General features: G+C 41.2%; 1 protein-coding gene across 3 annotated transcripts in view; it reads right to left on the bottom strand.

Moving 5' to 3' along the window:
* CPNE4 (copine 4) overlaps positions 1–13769 on the bottom strand; it is a 243640-nt gene that overhangs the window by 13052 nt on the left and 216819 nt on the right. For all 3 annotated transcript variants that reach the window (XM_087769916.1, XM_087769913.1, XM_087769909.1), the window contains exons 12-13: positions 11288–11342; positions 1174–1225 (exon numbers count right to left, since the gene is read on the bottom strand). In XM_087769916.1, coding sequence (XP_087626042.1) covers positions 1174–1225; positions 11288–11342 — 107 coding nt within the window. The remainder of the gene's footprint in view (positions 1–1173; positions 1226–11287; positions 11343–13769) is intronic.

The following is a 13769-nucleotide window of genomic DNA, read 5'->3' as shown; positions in this document are numbered from 1 at the left end:
TCAAGCATATGACCTGCAGAGGCTGGGGCAGTCCAACAATCAAAGCACAAAAACAAAGCAGGAATGCCCACTGAACCGAAACAGAGGTCTTGCATTTAAGATGCCTGAACTCTGAATTCTTTTAATGTCTCTTTCCCTTGAATTTCTTGTCCTCTCTTCTTTTCCTCACTTCATTTCTTGGCATCTTAATTCTCATCCTGAATGTATTCCGCAGACCATGCCTGAACAAATAAGCCTGAGAAGGGCTGAAAGGAACAGCTAGAAAATTTGAACAGGCAGAGTGTTTTGAAACATCCATTTCAGTGTTTGGAAGGTAGCACAAGGATAAGGAAGAATAACAACCTGTGGATTTTAGACAGTAATGATCATCTGACCAAGACTCTCAAATAACATGTTAGTCTGGGATTACTTGTTAGACTGTTTAGAGATTATCATCCTGTTATTCTCATCTTTTATAAAATGTGTGAATTGTGGCAGGAGATTCTAGAAAGACAGCATCAGTCACTGCAGACCCCACTTACAAATACAAGACATACAGCAAAATCTGCTACGTGAATCTGGCCTCTGACTACCGAGGATTAGTGATTGTTGCTAGAACACACCAATATCTTACGCTGTGTTAAACCAGCCTCTTGCTGCATTTGCTGTCATGGAAGTATCCTTCCTTCTATTATAGCAGTCCTCAGCTGCTGCCCTGACCCTTTGGTGCTGGACATCGCTGGGCGGACTTGCAGCAGGCTACTCTTGCTATAGGTCTGGCCAAAGAACTGGCTCTACACAGAAGGAGTCTTTGATCAGAGGTGCACAGCCTGCTTTCGCATGTCCTGCCCTTCTTAGCTGCACAACCTGTGATGTTGCTGTAGCTGAAGGTCTGGAATGAATCTAGAAAACACAGTTTTAGTTTTCAGAAATGCTAGTGATTTGGACAAGTTCAAGTGCTGAATGTCCAGCATGGTGTACTTTCAAAGGGACCTGTTTTTCAGGAAATTAATGTGTGGCACTTTCTAAGGTTGCTAAAGCTAAGCCTGATGGCTTGGAGTCTGTCAGGTTTTGAAACTCCTGGCTGCTTTCTTTAAAAAACACTTTAAACAATACTCAGGGAATACAATAAAAAATACAAGCACATTTTGCACGCAGCAGACATACGGCAGTCTGTCCTACTATGAGTGTTACCTGCACATTCTGGGTTGTCTTCATTGAAATTGATTGCAAAATCATGAGAGACCTGCAGATAAATGGAAAGAAGAGAAAACTGTAGTCAGAAAAATTATTCCAAGAGGACTTGCGGTTAAACACCCTTTACATTCTTTCTGTGTTAAACCGGAGATCTTTCGAGCTTTCAGCCATTAAGTGTGAAATACAGTCCCAGCTGGAACTCCCTGCAGAAACAAAGTAACAAAACTGGAATGGAACTTGTCAATAACAACAACAAAACCAAGAAAAAATACCACAAAGAAAAAACACTGAAATACATGAGAAATCACATAAATATGGGGTCAGGATTGGGCTATCAATGCCAGCCGCAGAAGAGCCATCTGTTGAGGAGATTTAAATGCCAGCTCTCCCTAACTCAGCATCTCAGATTGCAGGAGACAGAAAGCAGGTTGTGATACAGCACTGACAGCACAAGCTCAGCCCCCTTCTGAATCCGGCATTCCCATGGGTGAACAGTTCCTCATTTGAAGGCCATGGGATTACTGGGAAAATAATTTATTCTCCAAAGAGATCAAGGAAGTCACCCAGACCCATTGTGAAATAATAATGTAAGAAATGTAAGGAGTCTAAGCTAGTTAAGAAATTAGATTAGGCTGGGGGGAAATTAATAAGAAAAAACCTGAAGACTCTTGTTTTTCCTCAAATTTAGTGAATATCCCATTCTCCCTCTCTCTCTCTCAATCTGTCAGTAATAAAATACCACAGAGCTATTTTCTAAGAGAAATGACTGTGAATACAAAAAAGTTGCTGATTTTCTAGTAAACCAAGGTATTCTATCTTTAGTGGCTTGGGAAAATAAAACAAGACTTTTGTATGTGCAAATAATGCAAGGCAATGTAAGTCTCAGGTTCCAGGCTTCCCCTATCTGTCTGTCACTTAGAGATCTGCACCCACAGCACAAATCTGTTGGGACTGAGACTTTCTTCAGATGCTTTTTTCTGGTTTAAGGTTTGTTCATGCCTGCATGTTTTCCAGATTCCTTTTTGCTCCTTTCTTTGATCACTGAGAAGGCTTGATTCCTTCTAATCTCTTCAGCTCTGAAGCTCAGTCTCTTAATTCTCCTGCTTGTCTTCAATTGTCTTGAATGGAGCCCTACTTTTGTCTTGCAATGTACAACATATATATATATATATATATATTTTGGTTTGCAAAAAGTGGATACGGCTGAGAGTTACACAGGCAATTTGCATAATTTAAAGTTGATTTTAGGCATATCATCCCAGATGCATGAAGGCATTTACACGGTTAACTCCAATTATACACCTTTGAGACTTTGTAGATCTGTGTAGGACCTTCAGAAGTGCCAACAGTCCTAGTCATATGGAAAGCAACCTGTTTACTCCCTGTACAATGGAACCTGGATTATATGCAGAAAGAGATTTGTTTGTTGGATATTGCTGTTTTATTTGCTAGTTTAGATGACTTCACAGTACAGCGCAGAAATTGGTCTATGACTAATAGACCAATAGATCAAATACGTGATTACAGAGAAGCTTCTGTAAAAGTGAGGTGGAATAAATGGGCTAATTACTGCCAAAGAGAGCTTCTCATAGAGAAATAGAATTTCCCCATCATATGCTGGCCTTGCTCACCAGAGTGATGCCTACCATTACTTCTTAAGAGGTTAAATAAAGCAGAACTTCTACCATGATGGGAAAGGACTGAAGCAAAAACTCACTGAAGAGTCTGCAGCCAGCTCAGCCCAGCCAGGAGTTTGCTGTGTCTACACCAAGCATCAATTGCTTCTCACAAAGGGTTTTATGTGGGCCATTCAGGCTACCCTACTGGGCTGCATAAGATAATGTCACGACATACGTTCCTCGCTGAGCAGGCACAGAAGAGCAGGGCTGTCAGATACGCTTCAGAGGTGCTCCAGAGCCCTTCTGTCCAGCTGCTCTGTAGGTCTCTTGGCACACTTTGCCCAGCTGGTATCTGCCAGTCTCATGACCAGCTGCAGGCCAAAGGTAATTGCAGCTGTCAAGAACGGTTATGTGTTTTCACTCACGGATGATTTTTTTGTTGTTCAATAGCCTTTCTTCTTCCTTTAGGCTTTCTGTATTTTGTACTAACTGCATCTCAAAAGCAAGAAGGATGGTGATGCATGTTTATGTATTGCAGGCTGATTCTTCCAACACTGTCCCTCTTCAGTGCTTTTATTTCTTTATTCCAAATGCATTTGAAATTATAGCTAAAGGAATATCACAATTCTTTTCCAGAGCTATAAATACAGTATTTTACTTTCACATGCAAGCACAGGCTGGATGCTTTTGTTGCTATACCTCTTTCAGGATCACACTATGCAAACAATTTATCCGGTTCAGAGCTATGGCACCCAGGCTATTATTTAAGAAAAATGTAGACAACGGTTCAGGCCAATAAGGAAAGCCCAAGTCTAGTAAGTGTGCACAATGATCCAAAAAATTGTACTGTCTGAGCAATGGCTGCTATCCTCCCAAAGCAAGTGCCTGTCACACATTGTCATCCTGATTCACCACGAACAGTGTTCAAAGGTATCCTGAAGGCAGGACAGGAAACACAACGAATGTGCAGAAGTACTGCGTTGTTTCCTATGCTCTCTGAACAATATATCACAATTTAAACAAGATTTAAGTATAACGTGAAGGAGAGAAGTTCTTTGAGCCGCTCAGTGACGGTTCACAAACAGGAAATCATCACCCGAGGCAAGCCAACACAACAGCAGATATTTTTAAAGCAGAATTTCTCCAAATGCTCAGAACTCATTCTTCACTCAGCTAAGGAAAACCAGCTGTGCTTCAACCTGCCGCTGTGCTGTCTCCCCTGTGGTGGCCAGAATTCAAGAGGGTCCAAACCAGCAGAGACTTCAGACACATGACATGTACTGAAGGCCTTGCTGAACTTGGGCTGCTACCTGATAGGACTCCCTCTAAAGCCCACCCATGCCAAAAGGAGGTTTGGACCAAACATTCAATGCTTTTGTTTTCAAAACAGTGCAAGGTAATGAGCCTCCCTCCTTTTCTTTTTTTTTTTTTAATTAAACATGCAAGGGCTTTTGTGACTGAAAGGCAAACCATGCTGATGACAGAGGACCAAAAGCTGGTATACTAAATGGCATCTTTCTGATACAGAATGACACAGCCCTCATGCACTCCCAGAACTGATAAACTAATGGGGAAAAGGAGGTAAAAGCGTTAACATCTAAGATGCTGAAGACTGGGAAATCCTCAGGGGAAACAAGAAGACACTTGGCTGTTCAGAAGGAAGCATGTTTATATAATCTACTAGGGTGGTTTGTATAACAAACATTTCCTAACAGTCAGGAAATCCTGGAATACGTCAAGACATGCAAACACAGAATGACTGCTTTACATTAGTACCTAGCACAGAGAACTTTGCAAAGAACTGCAGACCATGGTCTGCGGTGGAAGTCAGCCTCACGATAAGGAATGTCCTCACAGAACCGTGACTGTGTCACAGACCCTGGATTAAGTTTCGAATATGTAGCTGACCCTCTGCTCAGCCCTCCTCCTAGCTCTTAACATCAACCCATAAAAGCAATCCATAAAAGGAAAGGAGAGAGAAATTCTGGAGTGCAGAGGTGATTACATGGGATCAGCCTGGCATTACCTGGGTTGCTGCACAAAACACCACTCAAAGCCTCTAAGGACATTTACTTGCACTTGGCTATGTATTAATCTTTTCCCTCTGCAGGGCTCCAGATAAATTATTTAGCAGACACCATCATGGACATGGGATTATTAAAACACAGCTGTCCAGGAACTTCCTGCACCAGGAACACATTATTTCTGAGGTAATTTCTTCAAGGTTTTTAACAAGCAAAATACATAGCTTTACCATACATCATCATATGGATTACAATGACAGCATTTCTGAGAATACATTAACTAAATAAACAGTCTAAAATATTTTTGCTAAGGCAGATGACAGTAATTTTTTTACCACTGTACAGCACCTCCATTGCCTGCACATACACAGTGACAAGCACCTGCATACAGAAGGGCAGTTGTCCATCAATGTGATGGCGCCCGTGAGACTCTTGCAAGAATCATAACCATACTTCTACATGCTTATGACCAGTTTAGTAGAAAAGTCACCTTGATTTAATGTAGCAGGTAACTTATTTCCCTCGTATTGGGATGTAATGAAATTCACCCTCATAGCATGGCCCTTGCTAAACAGGTTTCTCATTAAGGCTGAAAGGAAAGGAGAATTTCCTAATTCATGAGAATTTTTGAGATTTCTTTAAAAAAAAAGTCTTCTGGACTCAGATAGAAACCTCAAAACACAAACAAAAACCCTCCTTTGGAATCTGACAAATAATAAAACCCCACAAAATCATAAAGCAAATTGCTGGAAAGCTTTTGGACTATGCAAAGGCATTTTATTTAAGTTGCATTGAAACATGTTACTCTATTTTGGCCTCCACATTTTTTTAAATCCCTTTTACTCTAACTGAACTTCCATTTTTTAAATAAAAAGCTGCTTTGACTCAGAAACCACGTTTTTCGTTCATTTTGCAAATGCTGAATATGAATGCCTCAATCCTGAAAATTAGTAATCTTTTCTTCCCTCTCTAGATTGTTGAACTCATTAAAATTAACCTCCCTGTCCCAAATAGCTCCAGGTTTCCAGAAACCTCTATGGTGATGGTACTGGGACTACTTCACAAACAATCTGACAAATTGAGCCACATTTAGGAACACTTTCTTACTAATTTAAATAGAGATTGTCAAAAATCCATGAACAATAGATGCATACAAGCATAAATGCTGAGATGCACAATGTTGGGTGCTTATCTGTAAATAAATTGAACACTATTAAGCCACTGCCAGTCTGAAAATTAAATATGGAATGCCTGCATATTTTGCAAAAGCGTAAGACTAACAAATTCAAAAAAACATTGCTCAAAAGCTATTATTTTCAGAATGCTCATTAATCAAATAGTTTGGGAGCTGGACAGCTTGTGTCTCTGGCTAAGACCACATTGTAGATATTTCTGCTTGGCAAAGCTTGGCCATTTATTTTTCTTTGTACTTGATTTTTGAGCATGCTGCCCAGTTTCCATGTCTAAATCCAGGTCGTGTGGACAAGGTGGCAAATTCTGTTTTTTCCCTTAGTCTGTTACACATCCTTGTGTTGGTTCTTTTTTTGTCAGGTTTGCGTATATTTTTGCCCTCAAGCTGCTGCAAAGTGCAGGAATCACAAAGACCACAGCACTTTTCAAGTCCCTTACCTGTCCAGCACACCAGACAGTGCAGGTTAGGGTCATGAAGATGCTGTACTGTTTCTGTAACTGCAGTGAGGCTCTCTCCAGCAACTCTTCCCAGCATAAGCAGTGAATGAAGCTTTCATTAAAAATGCAAAAGTAACCAGGACTGTCTTAAAACAAACTGCAAGTTGTTTCGTACCTCTTCAGGTGTCAGCCTGCAATTCTTCTTTAGGAAAGAACACTTCATTATTGACAATACACCTGTCATGGGGCTGACACAATTCTAACTTTCTTTTCATTTTAACAGTAAGTTTTGTGCTGCTGCGTGGTTTTTAAGCTCCTTTGAGCTCTGCCTGCTAAGAAATTAGTGTGTGTGGTTCAGCTTTCTTTCCTCCTCTTCACTGTGACCTTTTGCAGCAGTGTCTGAGTCCGTATTGTCTGCCACCTCTTCACTTTACATCAGATTTTTCATATCCTTCTCGTTGAAAAAAAAAAAAAAAAAAAAAAAAAAGTGATGGGATGGAGACACTGCTGTCGAATAGCCAGCATGTTCTGCAAGTTTCATGTGTTAGAAACTCAAGTGGGGAATATTGCTCTCAGAGGTTTACTTAGATCAAGAAGCAGGGTGATATATTTGTCAGGCCGTAGGGAAAAAAGATCATATTGCTGAATATTGGATGAAAGATCTCTAGACTGATGAGGAATGTTATATATGGCATGTCTTGCTTCCTTCACTCCCACAGATTCCTTATGCCACTAAGAAACTGATGTTTTTCTGCTAACAGCTGAAGTGTTTCATTTGGAGCTGAAATGAGGGAAAATAAAGTCAGTGTAACAGAGCAGTGTGCTCTTGAAATGGAAATTCTGTAGAAAGCATATATAAAACCATGTTTTTAAAGGGGTTCACCCTCAAGAGATTAATGAAGAGCGTGAAGAGGCTGATACTGACATTGTTCTGAAGTGCTAATGTAAAATGAGGCGTGTATTTTTCCATGGGGAATAATAGTTGGCACAGCAAACATTTCTTTTCTTGTAGCATGTAGAAGGATGTGAGGACGTTGGAATCTCACTAAACAGACAGGTGGATGCTGCCCTCCAGCACCCATCCCAGGCTACTGGCAGGAGCTCAAGTCAGTACGAAACCAAGGCACTGGTTTGATGTAACACCACAAATGGACACCTTTCTCCCATGTAGTCTAGTGCTCCAAGGAAACCTTAGCAAAAAAATGTAGAGCTTATGGCCAGCCTGAAAGCAGCAGCCTTCAGCTGGTCCTAAATAGCAATTGATCATTAAGTGGAGACTTGTTACCATTGATTCATGCTGAATAGTGAGTTGCAAGCCTCATTTTTCTACAGCTTGTGATCGAGCATGGCATAAATTAGACCTGAATCCACTGGATCCACTTACTCTGCCTACTGTTTTTATCAGGTTGCTTACCTCTGGCCTTCCCCCACTGTGTTATTGCCATGCATAAGTTGGTCAGCTTTCATTTAGACTTTTAAGGGAGCTATGTTGTTTTAGTTGTGTGAAGGCTCTCATGGTTACTTAGAAACCCTTGGCAGTGGGAGTCATTTCTTCCACAGCCCTAGCAATTTGTTGTCTACTGGAAGAAATAAAAGAGCAGCTGCTGGTGTGCAGAGACCACTGTGCTATGAGCTGGTTAGATCATCTCATTAGGACTGAAGACTCGAAAGCAGACACTCTAAATTAAAATGAAAAGCTGATTTATCCCCACATGATGGGGTCAGAACTTGGAAGTTCTCATAATGATTCAACCTAAATTTGAAGATGTGAATTATTACAGTTATGACACTGCTGTCCTTTAATAAAACAAAAGAGATGTATGACTTGTAATACCTTTGACTGAAAGGATCAAAAGAACATTTGAATAGCACGAGATCTGCAGTGTTGCTGTGGTGTCTATAGTGTTACCATATTTTTGCAGCAGAAGGTAAGAAGTTAAGGGAGACAAGGTGGGAGCATTTTTTTCCTACAGTCTTTGTTACTTTTAATTACATCAGTGTCTTCACTGTTTCCTGTGCATCTTGGCTATGTTCCACATCAAACACTAATCATTGTTGGCTTTAAATTAACTTTATGATACTAGTGTTGACTAAATTACTGAAGGATTTTCAGGTTTATTGGTCTTGACTTATTAATGCATCATGACGAGGCTGACTCTTCACTCTCTTAGAGGGTGTATCTTTCAATTTAGAAGTGCAGCCAAAGCTAAGCAAGGACTTTAAAGTGTTGACACAGTTTATTTTAAGAAGACAGATACTTGTATGGACTGTGTAGAGTATCACAGGGAGGGACGGAACAATAGCACAGATGACTGTTAATTCCTAATCCAGTTCCAGTTGGATGTGCCCATGATAGACAGCAAGCTAATTATTTGTCCCCATCTGTTGCACAGAAGGGCTAGTCCCCCTGCAAAGTGGTTCTTCTCTTCTTCAAAGTTTTATTACATTGGTAAGCTGATGTCATGTCATTTTGTCTTTGTCATTTTCTGTCACAATGTTCCATAGTGGAGATTAAAGATGTTCTGGCTCTCACTTGCATCTCCATTTACTTTGGGATTTGTTTTGTTTACTCACATGTATGTAATCCACAAGCAAGTAGCCCCATCTTCTTAAGTTTACCCTTACTTTTCCTGAACTTCTCAAAATCTGAAGGTCCTGATTCATCCATTTGCTTGCTTTGAGAGGTTAGTAACATACAGACTCTTCAGGTCAGCTCATGCTATTCGGCAAGACCCTTTATCCATGCATGGGCTATTAAGTTCAATACAAGCCTCTGACTTGCTTAAGGGTACTTGTCAGGAAATTATCCAAACACCAGTTCTGCCAAAGCAGAAAATCAAGTGGCGGTGGTGGTGGTGGTGGTGGTGATTGTAGAAATATCTGGTTACAAAGTCCTCTTGAAATCACTTTCTGGCAAGATGTGTTTTTCAGCTGACACCTGAGATACACTCTCACAATCAGGTGAAGAGACTGTTGCTTGGGACTAACAAAACTGGTATGTTGCCATTATTCTCATCTGACCTGAGGCGTCAATGCCACCAGCTGACTATTTTGGCTGAGAAAGAAGTAGTCTTGTACTGTGAATTTTGCTCTACTGCCATCACCAGCAAACCAGTGAAAAGACTTCAGCTGGCACAGTAACATCTTCCTTCAAGCAGTCCTTAGATAAGTACGGCTCTCTGCGGCTGAAGGAATTGCAAGTTTTCCCCCATGCAATGATGGTCACCTCACAGATAATGGAACAACCAGCCCCTGGCACACCACCAGGCTGGTACCTTTGTTTAGGACAATCACAATGGTGCATGGCATTGTCAGTGATGGCCAGTCACGGGCTTGAAAGAGCGATCTGGTTGTGATCAACTCACCCAGTCAACACTGCTATACAGCCATGGGTAAGGAGGCACATAATTGTGGCAAAGGGATGGACATTTGAGAAGTAGTTACCGTGGTTCATTAATGTGTCTGGTGGTAGAGGCTGCTCAGTATGTTTATTTTCCAAAACACTCCCCCTTATATAGCAGAGGTGGTGGTCAGCTGCTGCAGTTGGAACATATATACAACAGACACAGATGTTCTGTGTGCATTTACCACATTAAAATCTGTATCAAAGTTCTGGAAGCCATCTCTGATTTTTGAAAGCATTAACACTGGTGTTACTTTTCAGGAACAGAGCACTGCAAAACACCTTGTCAGGCACAGTCCACTTTTTTATAGCAGTGCTTTTTAGCTTAGAAGCCAATGTTGTTAAGACATACATTGACTTACCTTAGAGACTCGTTTGAAAGACACTTATTAAATTTGCTGTACATCACCACTGTTATTCTTATGCAGGTATCAAACCTACAAGCCATGAGGAACACACTGGTACTTTTTTTTCATTTGCTGATCCATGCTTTATAATGCTGAGTGACACATGACCCCTCTCTGCCAGCGTTCACCTCCCTACCGCAGACACAGCTGAGAGGCACAACCCAGAGCAGGGGACATGGGCATACTGGATGAAGTCTGCATGATCAGAAGTCCAGTGCTGCTCTTTCCCAGAAAGTACCTGAGTTGCAGAATCCCCAGCTAGTTTTTGGTTACTTATTTGTGCAGAACTACTCTTCTGCCCACACTACCTCTGCATGTGCAACACAGGATTTGAACTTCTGCCTATTTCTTCTTAGGCCTTTCTCTGTTGGATGCTCCTTCTTTTACTCCGTGGTCTTCACTCCAGCCCTACCAGACTGCATATATTTACGCTCACAATTGGATCACCGTGGATCACTCTCATTTTGTTTTGTTTATAAATACCACTTCTCTCTAGCATGGATACATGCTCTTATATTTCTCTTCCTGGAACTGAAGATGGCCACTGTGACACAGAAATTTGTCACAGGTCTTCTTCTAAGGTCTTTATTTTCAGGAAGATGTTCAATCTCTTCATTGTTAAGCATAGACACTAGGCCGCTCGCTGAACCACATCTTCCAAAAATGGGTTCTGTCAAACCAGGGCTCGCAAAGCTACAAAATATGCTTGGCAAGTGTTGTTCAAAAATTCAGTTCTCCTCCTACTAGACTGTTCCCCTCTTACTAGACTGTTCCCCTCTTACTAAACTAGCATCCATTAACAAAGCTTTGCCAATACCACGAAATATTTTGGGCGTAACACAACTATTTTAAGTCTAATCTCAAGTTCTGGTTTCAGTGAGGTATCACTGGATGAGAATGCCAAATGAAAGAAAACAAGCAGTAGGAACTGCTCCCCACAGCCTTGCCCTTGCCCTTTACAGAACCATTTCTCCCGTATTTTGTGCCTCATAAACCAAGGAAATTAAAAAATTTCATTTATGCACCTACTTTGTATTCTGGGGGTATCCTTGCTCCAAATCCAAAGGCTGGGAACATTTTGTCACTGGAAAAGAATAAAAAAAAAGAAGAGTTCCCACAGAGAAATGCATTTTGTTACAATAAACATTTATTCTTCTGTAAGCATTCATCAAAAATGCAAGGCAGTGCAACAGCACAGAAAAGGCTTTTACGTCAAGAGTGTTACATGGAAGACTGGAAGGGTATCAGATTAGAGAAGGAGGGGTGTGGGTTGATCAGATAGAGAGTGATATGGAGACGTTTCAGATGAACCCCTAGAATTTTTGGGAAGTTAAAATCATTTGGAGAATACTGAGGGATCAAGATACTTGCACTTCTCCCACATATGAAATAACAGGTCTGTATTACCCATTCTTTTGCTGTATCTAGCTGCAGCATGTAGGTGAGTTGTCTTAACAGCCTGTAACAACATTTATTTCATAAACACGGATGTACTCCCCCAGCTCAGAAAATGGGTGTAGTGAAGAGACGACTCTGTAATTAAAAGTGTTTGCAAATCTGGGTTCTTACACTTGTCCAGGTGCTAAAGAGACTTCCTAAAATATCTGAAAAGGGGCAGTTTCACACCCCCAAACCTGCAGGTTCTGTAAAGCTTTCTACCTGCATCATTAGTAGTCCCACTAAAACATAAGATTATTTTAATTAGGCACAGGTTGACCGATAACCTAGCAAATGCTGTGACATGGTCAATTGGCTTTCAAACACTACAGTGAGGTTGTTCTGCCCCAGTTAGATCTTTAGAGACAAAAATTCTTGATTCAGAGGACCTGAAAGCTTCAAGGCTGTTAATACCCTTTCAGAAACGCAATAATGTCTCACACAGCCCACGTGCTGTCAAGCTGCCTCTTCCCAGATGGCAAAGTGGAAAACAACAAGCTGTAAGGAATGTCTCGTCCCTGAGTCAGCAAAGCACTTGATCACACACTTGAGGTTAACAATTCACCCAAACATATGCTTAACTCTAAACACATCCTGAAGCCCCGCTGAAGTCACTGAACTGTACTCCAGTGCTCTGATGAATCAAACCCCTCATAGGTGTATCCAATTCTGCTTACAGGGTTTCAGGGCCCTTGGAAAAGTTGAGCTCCTACTACCATTATTGACACTTTCAAAAATTCCCAAGAGAGGCCAGCAGCTTCCATTTTTTTTGTGTAGTTCAAGACATTGCCACTCCAAGTATCAACTGAATAATTTGCTTCCTAGACATACTCAAGAAAGATAATAGCACCCATTAAAGCTGCTGGGCTATACTGTCTGGCATAGGCTTTGAAAGGCACCATGATATTTCTGGTAAAGAAAAATGGAAGGGTTTAAAAGAAAGCAGAAATAAGCCTCCCCCAAAGTTACATTTGCCACCATGGGATAAAGAAATAATCACCGGATCATTGGGAAGCAGTGATGACTGTCATCTCATGGCATAGCTCTCACAATTGTTGTTCTGCTACGAAATTTTGTTGGCGCATAAATCTTGGGAGCACAATTCTGTGTACCATATGTTACACCGTGTGACAATGGATCTTGGAAAGTAAGACTAACATCATTTGCATGGTAATGAAACATTTTTTCCAAGAGATGTCAGAAACGAAGTAGCTGCTGACATTTGATGCTAACCACCTGCTGATAGCCTTCTCTTTGATTAAACACTCCTGGAAGTGGGGAAGCCCTTATGAATAGATGCAGAGAATTCAGGCGCACACTTACAGGGCAAGAAATAAGAAGCCATTAGAAAAGAATCTGAGGGGAGAAAAAAAATCTTGTTTTACATCAATGATTAAGCATGGCTTCATTAGAAAATCAAACCCTGTGGAGCTGTAAGCTAATTGATTTTGGGCAAGAGCAAACAAAGACTAAAAAAGAATTTTACTTAGGTAGAACATAAGTGTCTAAGTTCAATAAAGCAATCCAAAAAGCTGATATTGGCAGCAATTACCCAACCTGGGAGATGCCTAAACCCATACAGTGCCTGCATTTGTACTTCGATGAGTGTAAACAAGTGTAGGCACTCTTGTATCTGCAGCTCCATCTTCTGTTCTGCAGCAATTCAGAAACAGCACTAAGTGATACCTCCAGCAGCCTGGATTCTCCTTCTAGTGGCGAGACTCCCACATTCCCGGTCACACAGTGGCACAGTCCCCACTGTTATTCTGCACTCAGAATACCTTACCACCACACTCAGGATGCCTCCCTTTATGTCTGAATCTCCCATATCTCCTTTTCGAACAAGTGCTAGTTACTTCTACTGTTGTCTTGTGAAAGAATAAAGCTTGATCATGTACACCCTCAAGATGAGATTCTGCGTGGCTGCTTTTTAGAGGGAAGTACATGAACTCCAGAGAGGACGGGTGGCCTGGGGTCTACTGCTGTGCTTAGTACTTCCTCTTGCCTCACTCAGAATAGCTCCACACTCTCCTTAGGAAGCTCCTCATTTTCCAGAATTTAGGTACATATCTCT

The sequence above is a fragment of the Nipponia nippon genome, unplaced genomic scaffold (genome assembly GCF_047370975.1).
Source record: "Nipponia nippon isolate SJK-2023a ecotype South Korea unplaced genomic scaffold, ASM4737097v1 scaffold_1, whole genome shotgun sequence".
Lineage (NCBI taxonomy): Eukaryota > Metazoa > Chordata > Aves > Pelecaniformes > Threskiornithidae > Nipponia > Nipponia nippon.
This window is presented reverse-complemented; position numbering and strand designations above follow the sequence as displayed.